The sequence below is a fragment of the Cetorhinus maximus genome, chromosome 15 (assembly GCF_964194155.1).
Source record: "Cetorhinus maximus chromosome 15, sCetMax3.hap1.1, whole genome shotgun sequence".
Classification (NCBI taxonomy): Eukaryota; Metazoa; Chordata; class Chondrichthyes; order Lamniformes; family Cetorhinidae; genus Cetorhinus; species Cetorhinus maximus.
In genome coordinates this window covers 84,161,154-84,181,495 of record NC_135893.1, presented here as the reverse complement: position 1 = coordinate 84,181,495, position 20,342 = coordinate 84,161,154, and the positions used below count along the sequence as shown (strand labels likewise).

The 20,342-nt window shown below is 46.0% G+C and overlaps 1 protein-coding gene across 5 annotated transcripts; it reads left to right on the top strand.

The window, feature by feature from the left end:
• The first annotated feature begins 259 nt into the window (after positions 1 to 259).
• tfap4 (transcription factor AP-4 (activating enhancer binding protein 4)) lies at positions 260 to 18,882 on the top strand. Of its 5 annotated transcripts, none has more exons than XM_078558774.1 (8): positions 260 to 278; positions 1,006 to 1,103; positions 8,445 to 8,610; positions 9,071 to 9,169; positions 10,078 to 10,248; positions 11,201 to 11,344; positions 11,580 to 11,747; positions 18,099 to 18,882. In XM_078558774.1, the coding sequence occupies exons 1-8, from the start codon at positions 276 to 278 to the stop codon at positions 18,273 to 18,275; spliced, it is 1,026 nt and encodes a 341-aa protein (XP_078414900.1). In that variant the 5' UTR covers positions 260 to 275; the 3' UTR covers positions 18,276 to 18,882. The 5 variants fall into 5 exon arrangements, with proteins under 5 accessions (XP_078414900.1, XP_078414897.1, XP_078414898.1 ...); XM_078558771.1 differs by lacking the exon at positions 260 to 278 and adding an exon at positions 355 to 373; XM_078558772.1 differs by lacking the exon at positions 260 to 278 and adding an exon at positions 2,176 to 2,250 and having other exon boundaries at positions 855 to 1,103.
• The last annotated feature ends 1,460 nt before the right edge of the window (positions 18,883 to 20,342 follow it).

The window sequence follows — 20,342 nt, the reverse complement described above, 5'->3', positions numbered from 1 at the left end:
AATATCCCAGCTGACTTCCGACGATGAAATGCCTGAGTGACAGGAAACAATGGGGTGGAACTTCTGACCCTCTGAATTGGCAGGCAGACTATTCTGTGTGCAAATACCTTTAGCAATTCTTTATTTGTGGTGGGTGGGCGGCGTCACCCTGCTCCCTTGTTATCAGGTAGTGTGGGTACAACAAAATTCCACCCCTTTCAGAGAAAAAGGGACCTTCAGAAAATATCGTGTTTTCTGCGGTGCTACGTTAGGATGGGGGTACAAAAATAAACCAGATGGTATGTTCACATTGAGATCCTCCAGCCTGTTACACTTCACGGAAATCCCCGGCAGTTCCTTCCCCCCTCTTATCACGATCGGCGCTTTCTCGGAGGTACTTTTTTTTTTGCAAAACGCTACGGCATTTAAAATAGGATGGCGAATGTGGCTTTAAATATGCAAAAAAGAATGTGTCTCTTTAAAAGCAGAGTCGGAGTAAGTGGGCGGGTGGGGGTTTGTATTTGCGCCTCTCTCTCTCTCTGTGTGTGTTCTCAGCTGCTCCAATGTCACAGAAGCTGTTGCTTTTCCTCTCAGCTTTGCCAGCCCGTCAGCTGATGAGCCGCTTCACCCCACACACACACACACACGTAGTGGCGTATGCAGAAACATCCCCCCCTTCTCTAATTGATCATCACCCATTCCCTCCTTTCCCATTTTAGCCCGTGTACCCCTCTTCCCAACTTTGCGACCGAACCCTCTTTTTGAAAAGCCAACCCGACCCCTGGCTGCACCTTGTCTGGGGGGGGGGGGGGGGGGGCTCGGCGGGGACCGGGGAATAGTCCTTTGTTTACATGCAATCCCGGTCCCGGCGGAAGGAGGCGGCGGTGCTGCGAAAGCACCAGCTGTTTCCCGCCATTTACAACCATCTGATAGAGCGATCAGCTGGAAACACACATACAGAGAACCTGCACTCAGCCAGTCTTTTATTTATCGCAGTTATTATTTCTGGACAATTCTTTTCTCCAGGTGCAAGACATGGAATATTTCGTGGTGCCGACTCAAAAGGTACCTTCATTCCAGGATTTCAGGAAGAGTGAGAAAGAAGTGATAGGAGGTCTCTGTAGGTGTGTACTTTTCTCTCCCCGTTTATAAATATGTATATATATATATATCATTTTTATTTTGCTACTAACAAGCAAGGCTCCATCTGCTGTCTGCATGGAGAAGCTTGCAGAACCCCAAGAGGGAGGGGGAGAGAGAGGAGGAGGAGGAGGAGGAGGGGGGGGATGCGGTGTTGCTGCTGTTTGCTGAGTGACGGGGCTGCAGGAAGGGTTCCACGTGGATTCGGGGTTTAGAACGCGGCGGTTCCAGGGCAACGTTCCAAAGCGGAATGGATACATTCGGAGGTTCCAAACACACCCACGTGGGAAGCGCTGCAGCCACGCTGCTCGAGCTGGGGAGAGGAGGAGGGGGAGGGGGCGGGCAGTTGGTGCACCCACTTCCCGGTCACCGATCCGCTCTCCCGCTCCTCCTCTCCACGGGAATCCAAACAGTTTCCCCCATCCCCTCCTCCTCGCCCCAGCGGCGCACGTGGGTCCAGTGGTCACTTTTCCCGGTGTCTTTTGCGGACGGGAGGGCCAAAAAAAAAGGCGTCGAAAGTATCCCCCCCCCTGCCGGCTCTTCAGGGGCGATGCGAAGAGCTGATCAGCTTCTCCTTCCCGCCCCCCCCTTGCTATCCACCCCAGGACTGGGGTTTGGGGCCGAGCGGCGCTTCGGGCCTGCCCGCTCCTCCGCAGCCCAGCTGGAGGTAGCGGGCGCGGGGCACCATGGGAGCTGTAGTCCATCTTAGCCGCTGGGAACTTTGGGAGTTGTAGTATTTCGTGGGCAGAAAGACCCCTGCCCCGCCCCCCCCAAGCAGCCAAACACATTCGGGCCCCATCTGACTTATCCACGAAACGACAATGTAAAGGGATGCAAATTATACGAAAATTGGGCCCTTTCTTAAAATAGGTTTGACAATATCGGGACAAAAGCAAAATGCTGCGGATGCTGAAAATCTTAAATCAAAACAGACAATGCTGCAAATCCTCAGCTGACCTGGCAGGTCTCCCAGGTGAGAGAAACAAGAGTTAGTTTCAGGTTCATCAGGACCCAGTCACCGACCTGAAACGTTAACTCTTGTTTCTGTCTCCACAGATGCTGCCAGATCAGCTGTGTGTGGAGCACGGACCTGCTGGGCCGAACAGTCTGTTCCAGTGATGTAAATTCTATGTATGTATTTCCAGCCCTTTCTGTTGTTATTATTGAATATACTGGGGTGGTACCTGCCTGGCAGTGTCGGTGGGAGGGAACTACTGGTGAGATTTTTTTTCCACTGGACCCTTTGAGTATGAGCCCCATAAAAATTATTTATGTAGAATTTTTTTCTATAGTATATATTTTCATTCTGTATATTAATAGCAGCACCCTTGCGTTCCTTGATGATATGTTCTTACAGTACTTGGTGGCACCCACATGCTGTTTGCTGAATAGAGTCATAGAGGTCTACAGCACAAAAAAAGGCCCTTCGGCCCATCGAGTCTGTGTCGGTCAAACAAGTATTTTAATCCCATTTTCCAGGACTAGGCCTTGTATGCCATGGCAACGCAAGTGCACATCCAAATACTTCTTAAATGTTATGAGGGTTTCTGCCTCTACCACCCTTTCAGGCAGTGAGTTCCAGATTCCCACCAATCTCTGGGTGAAAAAATTCTTCCTCACATTCCCACTAAACCGCCTGCCCCTCACCTTAAATCTATGTCCCCTGGTTATTGATCCCTCCACCAACGGGAAAAGTTCCTGTCTACCTTATCTGTGCCCCTCATAATTTTATACACCTCAATCATGCCCCCCCCCCCCCACCCCCCCCAAAAAATCTCCTCTGCTCCAGGGAAAATAACCCCAGTCTATCCAATCTCTCCTCATAACTAAAACTCTCCAGCTCTCCAGTCCAGGCAACATCCTCTGCACTCTCTCTGATGCAATCACATCCTTCCTATCATGTGGATTCCAGAACTGCAAGCAATACTCTAGCTGTGGCCTAACCAGCATTTTATACAGCATAACTTCCCTGCTTTTATATTCTATGCCTCGGCTAATAAAGGCAAGTATCCTATATGCCTTCTTAACCAACTTATCTACCTGTCCGCTACTTTAAAGGGACCGGTGGACATGCACACCAAGGTTCCTCTGATCCTCGGTACTTCCCAGGGTCCTACCATTCATCGTGTATCCTGGTGCCTTGTTTGTCCTTCCCAAGTGCATCACCTCATGCTTATCTGGATTAAATTCTATTTGCCACTGATCAGCCCATCTGACCAGCCCGTCTATTTCCTCCTGTAATCTAAGGCTATCCTCCTCACTATTTACCACTGCACCAACCTTCGTGTCATCTGCGAACTTACTGATCAACCCTCCTACATTCAAGTCTAAATCATTTATATATGCCACAAACAGCAAGGGACCCAACACCAACACCGATCCCTGTGGAACCCCACTGGACACAGGCATCCAGTCACAAAAACACCCCTCGACCATCACCCTCTGCTCCCAGCCACTCAGCCAATTCTGGATCCAATTTGCCAAATTGCCTTGGATCCCATGGGCTCTTACCTTCATTATCAGTCTCCCATGCGGGACCTTAAGAAAAGCCTTGCTGAAGTCCAAGTAGACTACATCAAATGCATTGCCCTCATCTGCACACCTGATCACCTCTTTGAAAAATTCAATCAAATTGGTCAGACATGACCTCCCCTTAACAAAACCATGCTGACTGTCCTTGATAAATTCCTGCCTCTCCAAGTGTAGATTAATTCTGTCCCTCAGAATTGCTTCCAATAGTTCCCCCACCACTGAGGTTAGACTGACTGGCCTGTAGTTCCTTCCTCCCTTCTTGAATAACGGTACCACATTGGCTACCCTCCAGTCCTCTGGCACCTCTCCTGTGGCCAGAGAGGTATTGAAAATTATTGCCAACGCCCCTGCTATCTCCTCCTTGCCTCACTCAACAGCCTGGGATACATTTCATCCGGGCCTTGAGATTTATCTACTTTTAAGCCTGCCAGACCACTTAGAACCTCCTCCCTTTCTGTGCTAATTTCTTTAATTATATCAGAGTCCTTCTGCCTGATTTCCATACCCATGTCGTCCCTCTCACTTATGAACACTGCCACAAAGTATTCATTTAGAACCCTACCTACGTCTTCCGGCTCCACACACAAATTACCACTATGGTACTTAAAGGGCCCTACTTTTTCCCTAGTTATCCTCTTACTCTTAATGTACTTGTAAAATAACTTTGGATTTTCCTTTATTTTACATGCCAATGCATTTTCATGCCCCCTTTTTGCTCTCCTAATTTCCTTTTTAAGTTCCCCCCTACACATTCTATACTCCTCTAGGTATCTGCTGTTTTGAGCCCTCGGTATCTGCCGTAAGCCTCCCTTTTTCTCTTTATCCAATCCTGTATATCCCTCGACATCCAGGGTTCCCTGGATTAGTTGGTCCCACCCTTTATCTTTACTGGAATATGTTGGTCCTGTACTCTCCCCTATTTCCTTCTTGAATGAGTCCCACTGCTTGGACACAAATTTACCTAAAAGTCATAGGATAGTTACAGCGCAGAAGGAGGCCATTTGGTCTATTGTGTCTCAATGAGAGCTACTTGATCAGGACCACTGCCCAGCCTTTTCTCCATAGCCCTGCACATTTTATTTCTTCAGATAATTATCCAATTCTCTTTTGAAAGCCACCATTGAATGTGCCTCCACCAGACTCAACTCGGAAGAGTGTGAGGTAATGCACTTGGGGAGGGCTAACAAGGCAAGAGATTGCACTATGAATGGTAGGACCCTGGAAAGTACTGAAGATCAGAGGGACCTTGGTGTGCGTATCCATAGATTCTTGAGAGTAGCAGGGCAGGTAGATAAGGTGGTTAAGAAGGCATATGGGATACTTGCCTTTATTAGCCAAGGCATAGAATACAAGAGCAGGGAGGTTATGCTGGAACTGTATAAAATGCTGGTTAGGCCATAAATGGAGTACTGCGTGTAGTTCTGGTCACCACATTATAAGAAGAATGTGATTTCACAGGAGAGAGTGCGGAGGAGATTTACCAGGATGCTGCCTGGGCTGGAGGGTCTGAGCTATGAGGAAAGATTGGATAGGCTGAGGTTGTTTTCCTTGGAACAACGGAGGTTGAGAGGGGACCTGATAGAGATGTATAAGATTATGAGGGGCATGGATAGGATACTTTTTCCATTAGTAGAGGGGTCAATAACCAGGGGGCATAGATTTAAGGTAAGAGGTAGAAGGCTAAGAGGGGAGTTGAGAATTTTTTTCATCCAGAGGGTGTTGGGAGCCTGGAACTCTGCCTGAAAGGGTGGTTGAGTCAGAAACTCCTGTAACATTTAAGAAATATTTAGATATTCACTTGCATTGCCATAGCCTCCAGGGCTATGGGCCAAGCGCTGGAAAATGGGACTAGTATAGTCACATCTTTGTTGACTGGCATGGACCTGATGGGCCGAATGGCCTCCTTCTGTGCTGTAGACATCTATGAGTCTCTCAGGCAGTGCATTCCAGATCCTGACCATTTGCTGTGTAAAGATGTTTTTTGTTGATGCTGTTTTTGCCAATCACCTTAAATCAGCGTCTTCTGGTTCTCTATCCTTCCGCCAATGGGAACAGTTTACATTCTTTTCACGGGATGTGGGTGTCACTGGCTAGGCCAGCATTTGTTGCCTAATTGCCCTTGAGGAGGTGGTGGTTAGACACCTTCTTGAACCGCTGCCATCCATGTGCTGTAGGTACACCCACAGTGCTGTTAGGAAGGGAGTTCCAGGATTTTGACCCCATGACAGTGAAGGAATAGCAATTCAGTTCCAAGTTAGGATGGTGTGTGGATTGGGGGGGAACTTGCAGGTATTGGTATTCCCATGCACCTGCTGCTCTTGACCTTTGAGATGCTGAAGTTCATGGGTTTGGAAGATGCTGTTGAAGGAGCCTTGGTGAGTTGCGGCATTGCATCTTGTAGATGGTACACACTGCTGCCACTGTGCATTGGTGGTGGAGGGAGTAAATGTTGAAGGTGGTGGATGGGGTGCCAATTAAGCATGCTGCTTTGTCCTTGATGGTGTCGAGCTTCTTGAATATTGTTGGAGCTGCACTCATCCAGTCATGTGGGGAGTATTCCATCACACTCCTGACTTGTGCCTTGTAGATGGTAGACAGGCATTGTGGAGCCAGGATGTGAGTTACTTGCCGCAGAATTCCCAACCTCTGACCTGCTTTTGTAGCCACTGTATTTATATGGCTGGTCCAGTTCAGTTTCTGGTCAATGGTGACCCCCACAATGTTGATAGTGGGCGATCCAGTGATGGTAATGCCATTGAATGTCATGGGGAGATGGTTAGATTCTTTCTTGTTGGAGATGGTTTTTGCCCAGCACTTGTGTGGCATGTATGTTGCTTGCCACTTATAAGCCCATGCCTGGATATTGTCCAGGTCTTGCTGCATTTGGACACAACTGCTTCAGTATCTGAGGAGTCACGAATGAACATTGAGCAATCAGTGAACATCCCTATTTCTGACCTTATGAAGGGAAGGTCATTGATGAAGCAACTGAAGATGGTTGGGCCTAGGACACTATTCTGAGGAACTCCTGTAGCGATGTCCTAGGACTGAGATAATTGACTTCCAATAACCACAACTATCTTCCTTTGTGCTAGGTATGACTCCAACACTGAGGCTTCAGTTTTCCAAGCCCCTTGATGCCACACTCAGTCAAATGCTGTCTTGATGTCAAGGGCAATCACTCTCACTTCACCAGTTTCTCCCTATCCACCTGTCCGGAACCCTATGATTTTAAACACCCCTATTAAATCTCATCTAAACCCTCTCCTCTAAAAAGAACAGCCCCTGCTTCTCCAATCTATTCTTGCAACTGAAGGGGTTGATATCATAGTGGTAACGTTAATGAGTGAGTGATGTGTGCTCACCCAAAGGCAGGTCCCTTGGTTCATTGTTTGCTGTTGCTTCATCCTGAGCCATTTTCTTGACAGTTTTAGTTAATGGTGGTTTGCCTTCCACTCTCAGGGGCAGGGCAAGGAGGAGAATTGTACCCTTTATTTTTTAATCTCTCTCCTCAATCTCCCATCCAAAATCACTTCACACTTCTCTACATTAAATTTAATCTGTCACATGCTCGCCCGTTCCACCAGCCTGTCTATGTTTTCTTGAAGTCTATGACTATTCTCCTCCAGTTCACAATACTTCCAAGTTTTGTGTCATCATTTTGAAATTGTGCCCTGCATACCCATGTCCAGGTCATTAAAATAGATCAAGAAAAGCAGTGGTCCTAATGTCGACCCCTGGGGAATCCCACTATATATCTTCCTCCAGTCTGTAAAACAACCATTCACTACTACTCTTTGTTTCCTGTCACTCATACTTCCTAGCCACACACTGAAAAGGTTAAGGAAATGGATTGGAGTGAGAGAGTGTTTAATCATTATTAAGTCAGGAAATTCTGCAGTTGAAAAGTACTTGTTAATTTATGGCTGAAATTCTGAAGCAGGCAGCATAAACAATGTGGCTTTTTTTAAACATTCTTTTTGCATTCAAAAAAAAGATCAGTTTAATATAATTGAGATTTTGCATCTGTGTGCACTTCCGGTTGACAGTTTCCTTTGTAAATTCCTCTTTTACATTTCTAGTGGAAAAATGTATCTCACTAACTGCACTCTCTTGTGCCACAACACTATTGGCAGGAAGTAGTAATTACAACCTGACCAGTTCATAAAGGCAGCTTTTATTATCAATGTAGACATAGAAAATAATGGAGATACAAAAATGAGGGCTAAGTTCTGCCTCTAACTATTCCAGACCTCTGGATCTTACTCAGCAGTATGATTCCATTTTGATTACTGGATCATTATTGCTTTTGCAGGCATTTGTGTGGTAGAATGAGAGCTGATGGATCAACTTTTGACTAGTCATTCGGCGTGGGCAAGTGATTTATCCATGGGGAGCATCACCAATTTTTGTCCTTAATCAATGTTGACTTTCTAGCAGGGGACTGCTGGAGAGTGAACAGAAGTGGGAACCTGTGTTAGTTGCTTGCAGGGGTTCAGACCAGCAGGCTCCCTGGTGCAGCAGCTTGTGTCACTCCAATTGGACTTAGTGTCTCTGTGTTGTGGAGTGGAAGGTCTGTGACAGACTAGTGACTCCTGCCAGTAGCTGTTGTGTACATGGATACCAGGTCAGAGCGGGATTGGACAAGACTGCAATGCTCTATATAGTCAAATAGCCCACTAAAATGTCTTTACATGTGAATAACGGTCACTCAGTTGAGGTGCTGCAGGAGAAATTGTCAGAAAGTGAGTGGGGGGGTTTAAAGTTATGAATTTCTTGATTTTTTTCCCCAGCTTGGCTAATATCCCACTAACCCAGGAGTCTCAGAGAGACCAGGAAAGGAGGATACGGAGAGAGATTGCCAACAGCAATGAGCGGCGCCGAATGCAAAGCATCAATGCTGGGTTCCAGTCCCTGAAAACACTGATACCACACACAGATGGCGAGAAACTCAGCAAGGTCAGGCACGAACTGGTCCTCACCTGCCATCCATATATGCGCAGTTTCCAGCAGGGGTCAGTTGGGAGGGGACAGAGGTGCTTAGACAAACCACTTAGAATCAGAGAGGGGGTTACAACACTTGGAATTGGAGGAGTGGGGGCACGGGGTTTGTTTTAAATATATTCTCCTTTTCCATGACATCAATGTGTTGATCATGTTTAACTGGACAATCAGTGGGTTTTAGCAGTTACAGATCAAATCAGTCCAAGTGGATGATGGAGAAAGCCTTTCAGTGCTGCCAATGATGGGGTCCTGCTGTCAATTGTTTAACAAATGCATCATTGGAGAAAGTCCCAACCATCAGCTTTCCTCATGAAGCATTTTTATCCAATGGAACGAGATAATTTGGCTTCGGTGATGAAGTACCGAGCTGTTGGGGAGGCCCAATTCATGCTCCTGTTATTTCTCTTCCCCACAGGCAGCCATTTTGCAGCAAACGGCAGAATATATCTTTTCACTCGAGCAAGAGAAAACCCGACTACTTCAACAGAACTCACAGCTGAAGCGTTTTATTCAGGTGGGCGCCTGGAATTGGTGGGGCAAGGGATGGCGCGGGTGATGGCTGATAGCAGCTGCCTGTTTTCCTGGGATTCAGCTGGGCACAGCCTCGACAGATTCAATGTTCAGAGTGTCTAGGTCGATGTGGAAGCAGTACAGTTTGGTTAGGGTCTTGTAGATCATGGTGCTTGTGGTGGTGAGCTGCACTTTGCAAAAAAGCCTCTTCGTGGAGGACACATGCCCCCTTTGGACCAGAAGTGGTGGGCAGAGGAGCAACAGCCTGGAAAGCAGTGGGTAGGACAACCCATTGCCATTTGCAAGACGCAAGTGTGCCCCATCAATACAGGACTGCATGAACGGCTGCTGCATCAATAGTCCTGTGACATTGGCAGATAGAATGATAATAGTTGACCATAACTTTAATGAACACTCATTGTGTGTCCTTGTGTGAATGCTGAACAATCCTTGAACAAGAGGAGGCCATTCAACCCTTGAGCCCGTTCCACCATTCAATTAGATCGTGGTTGATCTGTTCCTCAACTCAATTTTTCAGTCTTGGCTCCATGTCCCCTTGATAGTCTTGTGCAATAAACATCTCTTGATCTTGGTCTTGAATGGGATGTTGGCAGGTGCATGTGATGAGCAAGTTACCTTCCATGTGGGTTTTAAACAATGATTGTGTATAAGGACTGAGTATGAAGAGACACAGTAGCCAATTTAAACACAGCAAGCTCTCACAAACAGTGAGATACATGACCAGATAACCTGTTTTAGTGATGTTGATTGAGGGATCAATATTGGCTAAGCCACAGGGGAGAGCTCCCCTAACATCTCACGTGCAAGACAGCACCTTCAATAGTGTAGCACTCTCATTGTAATTACACCTGGATTAGCTGTCATCGAGTTTAACAGAGCTTTGCCTTTCAGGAGTACAGTGGTTCCTCCCCCAAGCGGAGACGTGCAGAGGATAAGGATGAAGGGATTGGCTCCCCAGATGTCTGGGAGGATGAGAAGCTGGAGGACCTGAAACGGGAAATGATTGAACTGCGGCAGCAGTTGGACAAGGAGCGTTCGGTCAGGATGATGCTGGAGGAACAGGTTAGTGGCTTTTGCCTTGGTGCTTGTTCACAGATGAAAGTAGCACCAGGTGCAGTACTAAGGCACGCACACCAGAAGGTCCTGGATTTGATCTTGGGGGCTGAGTCATCTGACCACATTTAGCTTTAGCACCCTGGATTAGGGAGAGAGGGAAAGATGATCCCCATGCTTGATCGCTATCTGGGGTGCTATGCTGGAATCTGTCTGCATGTGGATGTTGGGTGGGGAGTTTGGTTGTGGTTCCTCCCGTAGCCCTTTTACTCTCTTCATTCACAAGGGTGGGCACTGGTGGCAGGACCAGGGTTTGTTACTCTCAAGAAGGTGATGGCAAACTGCCTTCTTGAATACAACTGAGTGATTTACTGGGCCATTTCAGAGGACAGTTAAGAATCAACCTCATTGCTGTGGGTCTGGAGTCACTTGTAGGACAGGTAAGGATGACAGATTTCCTCCCCCAAAAGGACATTAGTAAACCAGGTGGGTTTTTACGACAATTAGTAGTTTCATGGTCACCGCTACTAATACTAGCTTTGTATTCCAGATTTATTTAATTAACTGAATATAACTTCCCCAGTTGCCTTGGTGGGATTTTAATTCGTGTCGCCAGGTCGTTAGTCTGGCCCTCTGGATTACGAGTCCAGCAACATAATCACACTACTGTACTCCTAAATGGCGCAGACACTGACTGGGCACACAGTTGTCACTTGAGCAAAGTATGGTAGGGTAGCTGGCACCTATGGAGCTGTGTTTGGAGTAGTGTAAGGGGTTGGTGGGGATGAGGGCGGGGGGGTTGCGGTTAGTGGTGCAGCAGGAACTTTCTGCCAGACTTCCAGCATCACATGAAGCAGGAACCCAATGGAAAGGAAGCCAAGCTTCTTCCAGAGCCTATTTTAATTTCTCTGGAAAGGTCTCCACTGTCCCTCAGAGACTGATGAGGTGCATCTGTTGGCAGGTTCGCTCACTGGACGCTCACATGTATCCTGAAAAACTAAAGGCCATTGCGCAACAAGTACAGCTGCAGCAACGGCACCAGGAGCAGTCCAAGATCCTTCAACAGGAGGAGCAGCGGGAGCCTGAGTCCCATCTTATGACACAGGTCAGCACTTGCATCCCAGTGCTCAAACTGCATGCTCAGTAACATCAATGAATTATCACATAAGGGTGATGCCTCTCTTATAGAGTCCATTGTGTTCTGACTCTATTAACACTGCCTAAGTGTGAATCTTCAGCCACTGTCAACTGTGAGCTCTTGCAAGAGGTTAGTGAGGAACACTAGGTTAACTTGTTGTAATGACTGTTCTTCTTTTTGCCCCTCTCTGGTTATCTTTTAGCTCCTGCCGGCGCACGTCTTCCCAGTGTCAACCCACCATCCCACTGTCATAGTGCAGACCCCACCCCCACCAGCTTCACACCAAGTCACTGTGGTGACAATGGGACCATCCTCTGTCATCAACAGCCCCTCCACTACATCAAGACAGAACCTAGACACCATTGTGCAGGTAAGGCTACTGCCCTGATGGCCACCACTTCCCTGGGTTTCCAGCAGCTCACTAGTATCTTAGGAACTTAGGAATGGGAAGGGACCATTCACCCTGTCAGGCCTGTTCTGCCATTCAGTTAGATCATGGATGATCTGTAGCTTAACACCATTCAACCACCTCTGATCCATATCCCTTTATCCACCGAAAATTTATCAATCTTGGTCTTGAAATCTCCAATTGACCCTGAACATGCACAACCTTTTGGAGAAGAGTGAGTGAGTTCTAGATTTCCAGTACTTTCTGTGAAAATGTCCTTCCCGATTTCACTCCTGAACAACTTAGCTCGAATTTTAGGATTATGCCCCTTGTTCTGGCTCCCCCCACCAGAGGAAACATTTTTGCCTTAATTAGCTTAACAAATCCCTTTATCATTTTAAACACTTTAATCAGATCACCTCTCAACCTTTTAAACTCAAGGGATTACAGGTCAGGTTTATGCAACTTGTCCTGTAATTTAACCCTCTAAGTTTCAATGTCATCCTGGTGGATCTGCAATGCACCTCCTTAAAGACCAATATTTCTCTCCTTAAACATCAAGATCTATCCCTCTAGACAGCTACTCCACCACCCCCTGCCCCCCTCAAGACATGAAGGTCTAGAGGTGTCTCAAGGCTCAAACAGGCAGCCATGAAGGAATCGCTCCCAGAGAAACTCGCTAGTCGCCTGTGAGCACTCGCTGCATTAAGGATGACTGAGTGACCTTCATGGTTATAGTATTGCTTCTACAGGGTTTACCTCAATGACAAGTCATCACTATCCAAGCACGATGCCTACTGAAACATCCACAGGATTGTCCAAAGCAAGCTCAGAGAGATGCAAAACACTTGGCTGAATCAGAAAGCAGATGAACTTCAGTCATTTGCAGGCAACAAGGACTGGAAGAGATTCTGCGATGCTCTGAAATCTGTCGACAGGCCCCTGTCTACTGGTATATCAACAATCCTCGGAGCCAATGGGACAACATGGCTCACAGATAAAGCCCAAATTCTGGTAAAGCTGGGCAGATCACTTTAACCACATCCTTATTTGGCCCTCACCCACCAACGAAGAAGCAATCAACAGGCTGCCGCAGGTTGCCATCAACTGCTCTCCTGATGACCCTCCCACAGTGTTAGAAACAACAAATGCAATCAAACTCCTGTCTAGTGGCAAAGCTCCAGGAACTAATGCTATCCCAGTTGAGGTCTACCAAGGCAGGAGGTCAATGCCTGGTCAAGAAGTTTACTGAACTCTTTCAGTCTTTGTAGGAACAAGGAACCATCCTGCAAGAATACAAAGATGCCTCCATTGTCCACCTATACAAGCAGAAAGGAACTTGACAATCTTAGAGGAATCTCACTCCTCTCCATTGCTAGCAAAATCTGCCAGAATCCTTCTGAACGACTTTGTGCAACCTCTCAACCAGGATATCTGCTGCCAGACAGTCAGTATGTTTTCAGGAAAAAGTCAAGGAACCAATGATATAGTGTTTGCAACCAGACAACTCCAGGAGAAAAAGCCAAGAACAGAACATGGACCTCTACAGCATCTTTGACCAAGGCCTTTGACACAGTCAGCCATGAGGGCCTTTGAAAGGTAATAGAGAAATTCTGCTGCCTTGGGAAATTCATCACAATGATTCAACGGTTCCATGACGACATGCTCATATGTGTCTTGGATGATGGTGTGTCTTCTGACCCATTCCCAGTCACTAATAGAGTTAAACTGGGCTGTGTGCTAGCGCCAACCCTCTTCAGCATGTTTTTCTCCACCATGCTCTCCAATCCCTTCCATGATGGTGTTCCTGGCATCGTAATTTGAAATTGCATGGATGGGAAGCTGCTCAATCTGAGATGACCCCAGGCAAAGACCAAAGTCCCCAAGGACATACTTCACGATTTCCTGTTTGCCCATGACTGTGTACTAGCTGCTGGTCCAGAGCTGGACTTGTTCTCCAATGCATGTGGCTTTTATGATCAGCACAAAGAAAACTGAAATAATGTACCTGCCTGTTCCAAGAAATCCCTATCTCGATCCCAAAGTTTCAGTCCATGACCAGAACTTGTCAGCAGTGGATGTTAACTTATCTCGGCAGCACACTCTCTCAATCTGTCTATATTGACGACGAGACACATGTAAGAATTGCCAAAGCAAGTGTATCCTTTGGCAGACTTCAAACATCACTCTGGGAACAGAGAGGCGTAGTCTGCCTACCAAACTGAAAGTTTATAGAGCAATAGTCCTGCCCACTGCTCTACGCATGAGAGATTTGGATTGTGTACCAGTGTCAGGCCAAGAAGCTCAATCACTTTCACTTGAGCTGCCTTCGGATGCTTCTGAAGAGCAGATGGCAGGACAAATTATCAAACACTGAGGTGCTTACCCAAGCTGGCATCCCAAGCGTCCACACCATAATGAGACTGTCACAACTGAGTTGGGCTAGTCATGTAGCCAGAATACCTGACACTTGCTTACCAAAGCGAACCTTCAATAGACAGCTTGAGTCTAGAATGTGCTCTCATTGCAGTCAAAGGAAGCACTACAAGGACACTCTGAAGGCTTCATTTAAGAGTTTTGATATCAACTTCAAGTCCTTGGAGAAGCTTGCCCAGGATCACTAGTGCAAAATGTTGTGGCCTTCTTCAAAACCATTCAGAGGCAGAGAGGAAACGCAAGGAGAGGAAATGCCGAGACCGACACTCGTCCATAATTCAGTCATCTATGGTATCGGTCCTATTATCAGCAGAACATTGCAGGCACAGGTCAGCCTTAGCAGCCATCTATGTACCCACAGGAATCCTACCAAAAACCCCAGATGATGAACATGGTCATCTCCACTTCGAAGGACAAACAAAAAGACATTCCTCCTCAGGTGTGGTGCCCTGACTGAATGCAGTCACTCTAGATGGGGTCTAAACAAGCATTTACAACTGAAGCATCACTTCCTCCCCTTTGTATTCCAATCTCCTTGAGATAAAGGCCAAAAATTGCATTAGCCGTTTTGATTAATTTGTGTATCTGTGGACTAGCTTTTGGTGATTTATGTGCTTGGACAGACTTTCCTCCTCCACAGTTTCTTGTCTCTCACCATAAGAAATATTCTGACTTATCTTTCACAGATCCAAAGTGAGTGACCTCACACTTCCCTACATTGAACTGCATATGCCATTGTTTAGCCACTTATTTATTCTATCTGTTCCCCTTTGTAACATCCTGCTCCCAGCTACACAACTTCCTGTACCTCCTAACTTTGTGTAGAGAGGGAGCCCTGGCTGGCTTTCTCTCCTGCAGGCCAGGAATTTGAGACTGTTATGTCTCCATTGGCTGAAAGTAGCCAACTCTTTGGATCGGGTATGGGGGTGTCTCTGAATAACCGTTACAAGTGGAAAGTTTACCAACTTTGCCTCCAACTTCCACCCTTCTCTTGCCTTCACATGGTCCATGTCTGACATGACCCTTCCCCAACTTCTCTGTCTCTGTTTCTGGGGATTGGCTATCAACCAATATTCACTATAAGGCCACTGACTCCCACAGCTACCTTGACTACATTTCCTCACAACCTGTTTCTTGTAAGGACTCTTCCATTCTGCCAGTTTCTCCATCTCTGTTACATCTATTCTGATGATATAATCTCCCATTCTAGCACTTCTGATGTCCTTTCTCCTTAATTAAGGATTTCCCCACCCCGCCAGCATAGTTGACAGGGTCCTTGACTGTGTCTGCTCCATTTCCCAGACTTCTCTCCTTCCCTTTCTTCCCATAATCACAATAGGGGTTCCTCTTGTCCTCATCTCGCACCCATCCCGCATCCATATTCAACAGATCATTCTCTGTCATTTCTGCCACCTCCAGCATCAGCATTGTCACCAAACACACCTTCGCCTCCCCTTCCTTCCCTTCCCACAGCACCTTATGTGAGCGGAGTTGATGTAACACCTGTCCATTTACCTCCTCTCTTCTCAACGTCCAAGGCCCCAAACAGTCCGTTCAGGTGAAACAATCATTTATATATATATATATATATATATATATATATATATATTCACAATGCAGTCAGCCCTATAAATGCAGATTGGGTGACCACTTTGTAGAACACCTCCATTCAGTCCACAAGGATAACCCCAAGCTGCCAGTGGCTTGCCATTTATCCCCACCTTGTTCCCACGCTGACCTCTCTGTCCTCGGCCTCCTGCAGTGTTCCAATGAAACTCAATGCAAGCTCGAGGAACAGCACCTCATCTTTTGTTTAGGTACTTTATAGCCTTCTGGACTCGACATTGAGTTCAACAATTTCAAATCGTAATCTCTGTCGCCATTTTGTTTCCTTTTTCTTGCGTGGTTTTGGTTTTTTAAAATTTTTTTCAAATGGCAGTTGTTGATCATTCACACCCCTTCCAGACACATCTTTTGTTTCTTCACTTACCCCATTATTACTCCCTTTTGTCCTGCACCGCGAATCATTTTGTCATTTAATCTCTCCCGCCTTCCACCCATCACAGACCTTTCTCTTTGTTCTTTTCCCACCCTCCCACCTTTCTCTATCTTAAAACCTATTACAGTAAAATCTTTATTATCCGGCATGCGCGAGGAATGGGTGGTGCTGGTTAATCAAAAATGCCGGTTAATGGAGAGTTCCATTTCCCAATGGAATACAGCACAATACTTGCAGCATGAACTAATATTCAAGTACTCGGGAAGTAGAGAACAGTATACTTTTAACTTCTAATCTTCAACAGTACATCAAAACATAAATTAAAACATAAAATAATACAAAAATACAGCTATGGGTTATAGATAACTCTGTAATTGCTTCTGATTGGTAAATTGATGATTCGTATTAGGGGAATATCAGAAATTCTGGTTAGTAGAAAATTCCAGTTGGTAGTGTGCTGAATATCACAAAGTTTACTGTACACCCGACAGTGTGCATAAATTGGTCTTTTTCTGATTGGCAGGATGTGATGTGTGGGGCCCCACAGAGGTCTGTACCGGGGCCTCAACTTTTTACGATTTACATCAATGACTTAGATGAGGGGGGTGAAGACGTGGTAGCTAAATTTGCAGATGACACAAAGAAAGGTAGGAAAGTATGTTGTGAAGAGGACATGAGGTTGCAGATGGATATAGAAAGGTTGAGTGAGCAGGCAAAGATCTGGCAAATGGAGTTTATTGTGGGAAAATGTGAAGTTGTTCACTTTGGCAGGAAGAACAAAAAAGCATATTACTTAAATGGAGAATGGCTGCATAATCCTGAGGTGCAGAGGGATCTAGGTGTTCTAGTACAAGTCTCAAAAAGTTAGTATGCAGGTACAGCAAGTAATTAAGAAGGCTACTGGAATGCTATCCTTTATTATAAGAGGAATTGAACATAAAAGTAAGGATGTTATGCTTCAGTAGGGCATTGGTGAGACCGCACCTCGAATACCGTGTGCAGTTTTGGTCTCATTTAAGGAAGGATGTAAATGCATTGGAGGCGGTTCAATGGAGGTTTACTAGATTGATACCTGGAATGAGTGGGTTGTCTTATGAGGAAAGGTTGGACAGACTGGGCTTGTTTCCACTGGAGTTTAGAAGAGTGAGGGGTGATTTGATTGAAGTATACAAGATCCTGAATGGCCTTGACAAGGTGGACATCAAAAGGATGTTTCCTTTTGTGGGTGAGTCCAGAACTAGGGGGCACGGTTTTAAAATTAGGGGTCTTAGGACAGATGAGGAGAAATTTTTTCTGAGGAGTGTGCGACTTTGGAACTCTGCCTCAAGGAGGTGGAGGCGGGGTCATTGAATATTTTTAAGGCAGAGGTAGATAGATTCTTGTTAGGCAAGGGAATCAAAGGTTATCAGGGTTAGATGGGAATGTGGAAATTGAAACACAAGAAGATCAGCCATGATTTTATTGAATGGCGGAGCAGGCTCGAGGGGCCGAATAGTCTACTCCTGTTCCTATCTTATGTTCTTATATTTTCCCAGTTTTGATGAAAGGTCTACAACTTGAAATGTTAACTCTGTTTCTCTCTCTACTTATGCTGCCAGACCTGCAGAGTATTTCCAGCATTTTCTGTTTTCATTACAAGTGGGGTTCCTGCCTGATTGTTGATCTCTCCAAGCCCAGGGGCACTGATGCCAACAGTGGCAAGTAAGAGACTGGTTAACATGGTACAGCTGCAATTTGAACCTTGGGTCAAAGAGGCTCTTGATAGCAATTTACCACCTAGGCCCACGTGGGGAGCTTTACTAGGCTTTCTTTCTATATGAAGTAATCATCCTTGTGCCCCTCCCTCCACCCCCACACCTGCCACAGGTTGACTACCACTGAGTTTTTTTAAATCACAGGCAATCCATCACATTGAAGGAACACAAGAGAAGCAGGAAGAGGAGCAGCGACGAGTGGTCATTGTCCAGCCTACCCGTGTTTGGTCCGGCACTGAATCAGACAGGGAGGCGAATGAAGTGACGGAAACTATGGTGCCGGGCGAGGAGAAGGAGCCTGCAGAGAGAGTTCTCCCATGACACTACAGCTGCGCCAGGCCGGGATTGACCCAAACATCGTTCCCAATGTTTTTTTTTTCGGAAAAGGAAAGAAAAAGTTGAGGTCTCTTTTTGACCTTCCCAATACTGTAAACAGTCTCAGCCTGGAATGAGAGAGGCTATCAAAAATCTGGACCACACCAGAAGGGATCGCAAAATCCTTTCTTGCGCTCATGACTACCTTGGAATTTGTAGCTGAAGTGTTGCTGAAGGACATTTTAGCATTCTTTTATTTTTTTACGTTTGGGGAGGGCCGGGAGTTTCAAGCACTTACCAATTTGTTCAGTCCAGTGGGGCACTTCCTCCCCCCCTCCCCCCCCACAGTGTGAACTGCGGACCCCCACTTCTGTAATTGCTCCCCCCCCCTCCCGCCCCTTGTACTGATGTAGGTGATTTTTTTAAGCAATGTTTTTTCATGTAGTTAGTTTGTTAGTTCCTTCCATTTCTCCCTGTATCCGTATTCAAGTTTTAAGTTGAGATGAGGTTTGTGTTCATGGAAAAACTATTATATTTTGTTAAGAAAGTGGGAAAAAAGGCACCTGCCTTGCAAAGAAAGAAATAAAGTTTGTACTTTGTTTTTTTTAAACAATTGTTTTTTTTTGTCTGCATGCGCTTTTCTACGGGTAAGTGTTAAGCATATATGTGCAGATACATGTCAGATTAGTATTGATCAGAAGACCACTCAAATTCAGGAAAATAGGGTAGTTTTTAGGTTTTTTGCTATAGTGTAAATAGGAAAATAATTCATTGGCCACCGGTTTTGCATCTCTCCCCATTGTTACTTACATTAGAGCCAGGGTTCCTGCTCCTGTATCATTGCCAAACTCCTGCCAGAAGTTGCACTCTATGGACAGGATTGAGGTTTTGGGTGTGATGCCACCTGTGATTAAAAAGCCTGCCCACACTCAACTGGCAGGGATATCGGTTGTCCAAATACAAGGGAAACTGCCTCTTACCCAGCATATAAACAACAAACTGCATTTATGTAGTGCTTTTAATGTGGTACTATGTTGCATGGTGCTTACTTTGAGCATCAGCAGATAAAATTTTGACACTGAGCCACATAAGGAGATATTAAGACAGGTGACCAAGAAGTAGATTTTAAAAGGCGAGTTAAAGAGGAGGGAGGTTTAGAGAGCTTTAGGGAGGGAATCCCAGAACATGGAGCCTAGGTCAGCTGAAGAAACGGGCACGAATGATGCATTGACGGAAATTGGGATTGCATAAGAGCTCACAATTGGAAGAAAGCAGAAATCCTGGAGGGTTGTACAGCTGGAGGAGCTTAGAGATAGGGGTGGATGAGACCAATTGAACAGGAGAATGCAAATTTTAAATTTGAGGTGTTGTTGGGTTGAGAGCAAAGGAATGAAGAGAAAATAAAATCTGAAGAACAGAGTAAATGCACAGAATTAACCATCTAGCCCTTTTGTCAGTCAACAGAATCGGGCACAGTCTCCTTTTTTTGGGTGTGGGTGGGGGGAGGAGGGGGAGGGCAGGCAACAGGTCACATGGTTCCTTTCCTTGGCTTGTGGCAGCATATGATTGGTCAGACGGCACTAGAGAGGGCTAGATTTTAAAAATGGCAATCCTGTGTCATGGGTATTATGAATAATGGCATCCGCTGCTATTTATGTGGTGCTAATCCCCTCTGGCACTGCTCTCTCTCTGAATACATCTGCCATTTCCAGCAGCAGCAGCAGGTGTCCCTGTTCGTTGGAAAGACAGTCCCTCCCCTGCATGTCAGCAACAGCAGAGGAAAACTAATCCCCTGAGGCTGTACAGGAATGTCTGGGCCATGTGTGTACCAGGAGCCCAGGCCCCGCACCCCCATTCCCTGGCCAGTTGGAGCACATAGAGTCAAAACCAGTAGTTGGGGTAGGGGCGAGGTGTCAAAGGAGAGCAGGAAGCTTATAACTGTGACACTTATGCTCAGCAACACTGGATCAAAGGTCATCAAGCTTCCACAGTATCCAAATACTAATAACTGGAAAATTCACTGAAACCCATTTGAAAACATAACAGATAGGCAGGTTTTTTTCCTTGTCTCCC

Excerpts from the sequence above, each read along its gene's own strand:
- tfap4 (XM_078558772.1), top strand. The coding sequence starts at position 1,015 with ATGGAATATTTCGTGGTGCCGACTCAAAAGGTACCTTCATTCCAGGAT. Across the intron at positions 8,611-9,070 it reads ATGGCGAGAAACTCAGCAAG|GCAGCCATTTTGCAGCAAAC; the intron begins GTCAGGCACGAA and ends TCTTCCCCACAG. Across the intron at positions 11,748-18,098 it reads ACCTAGACACCATTGTGCAG|GCAATCCATCACATTGAAGG; the intron begins GTAAGGCTACTG and ends TTTAAATCACAG.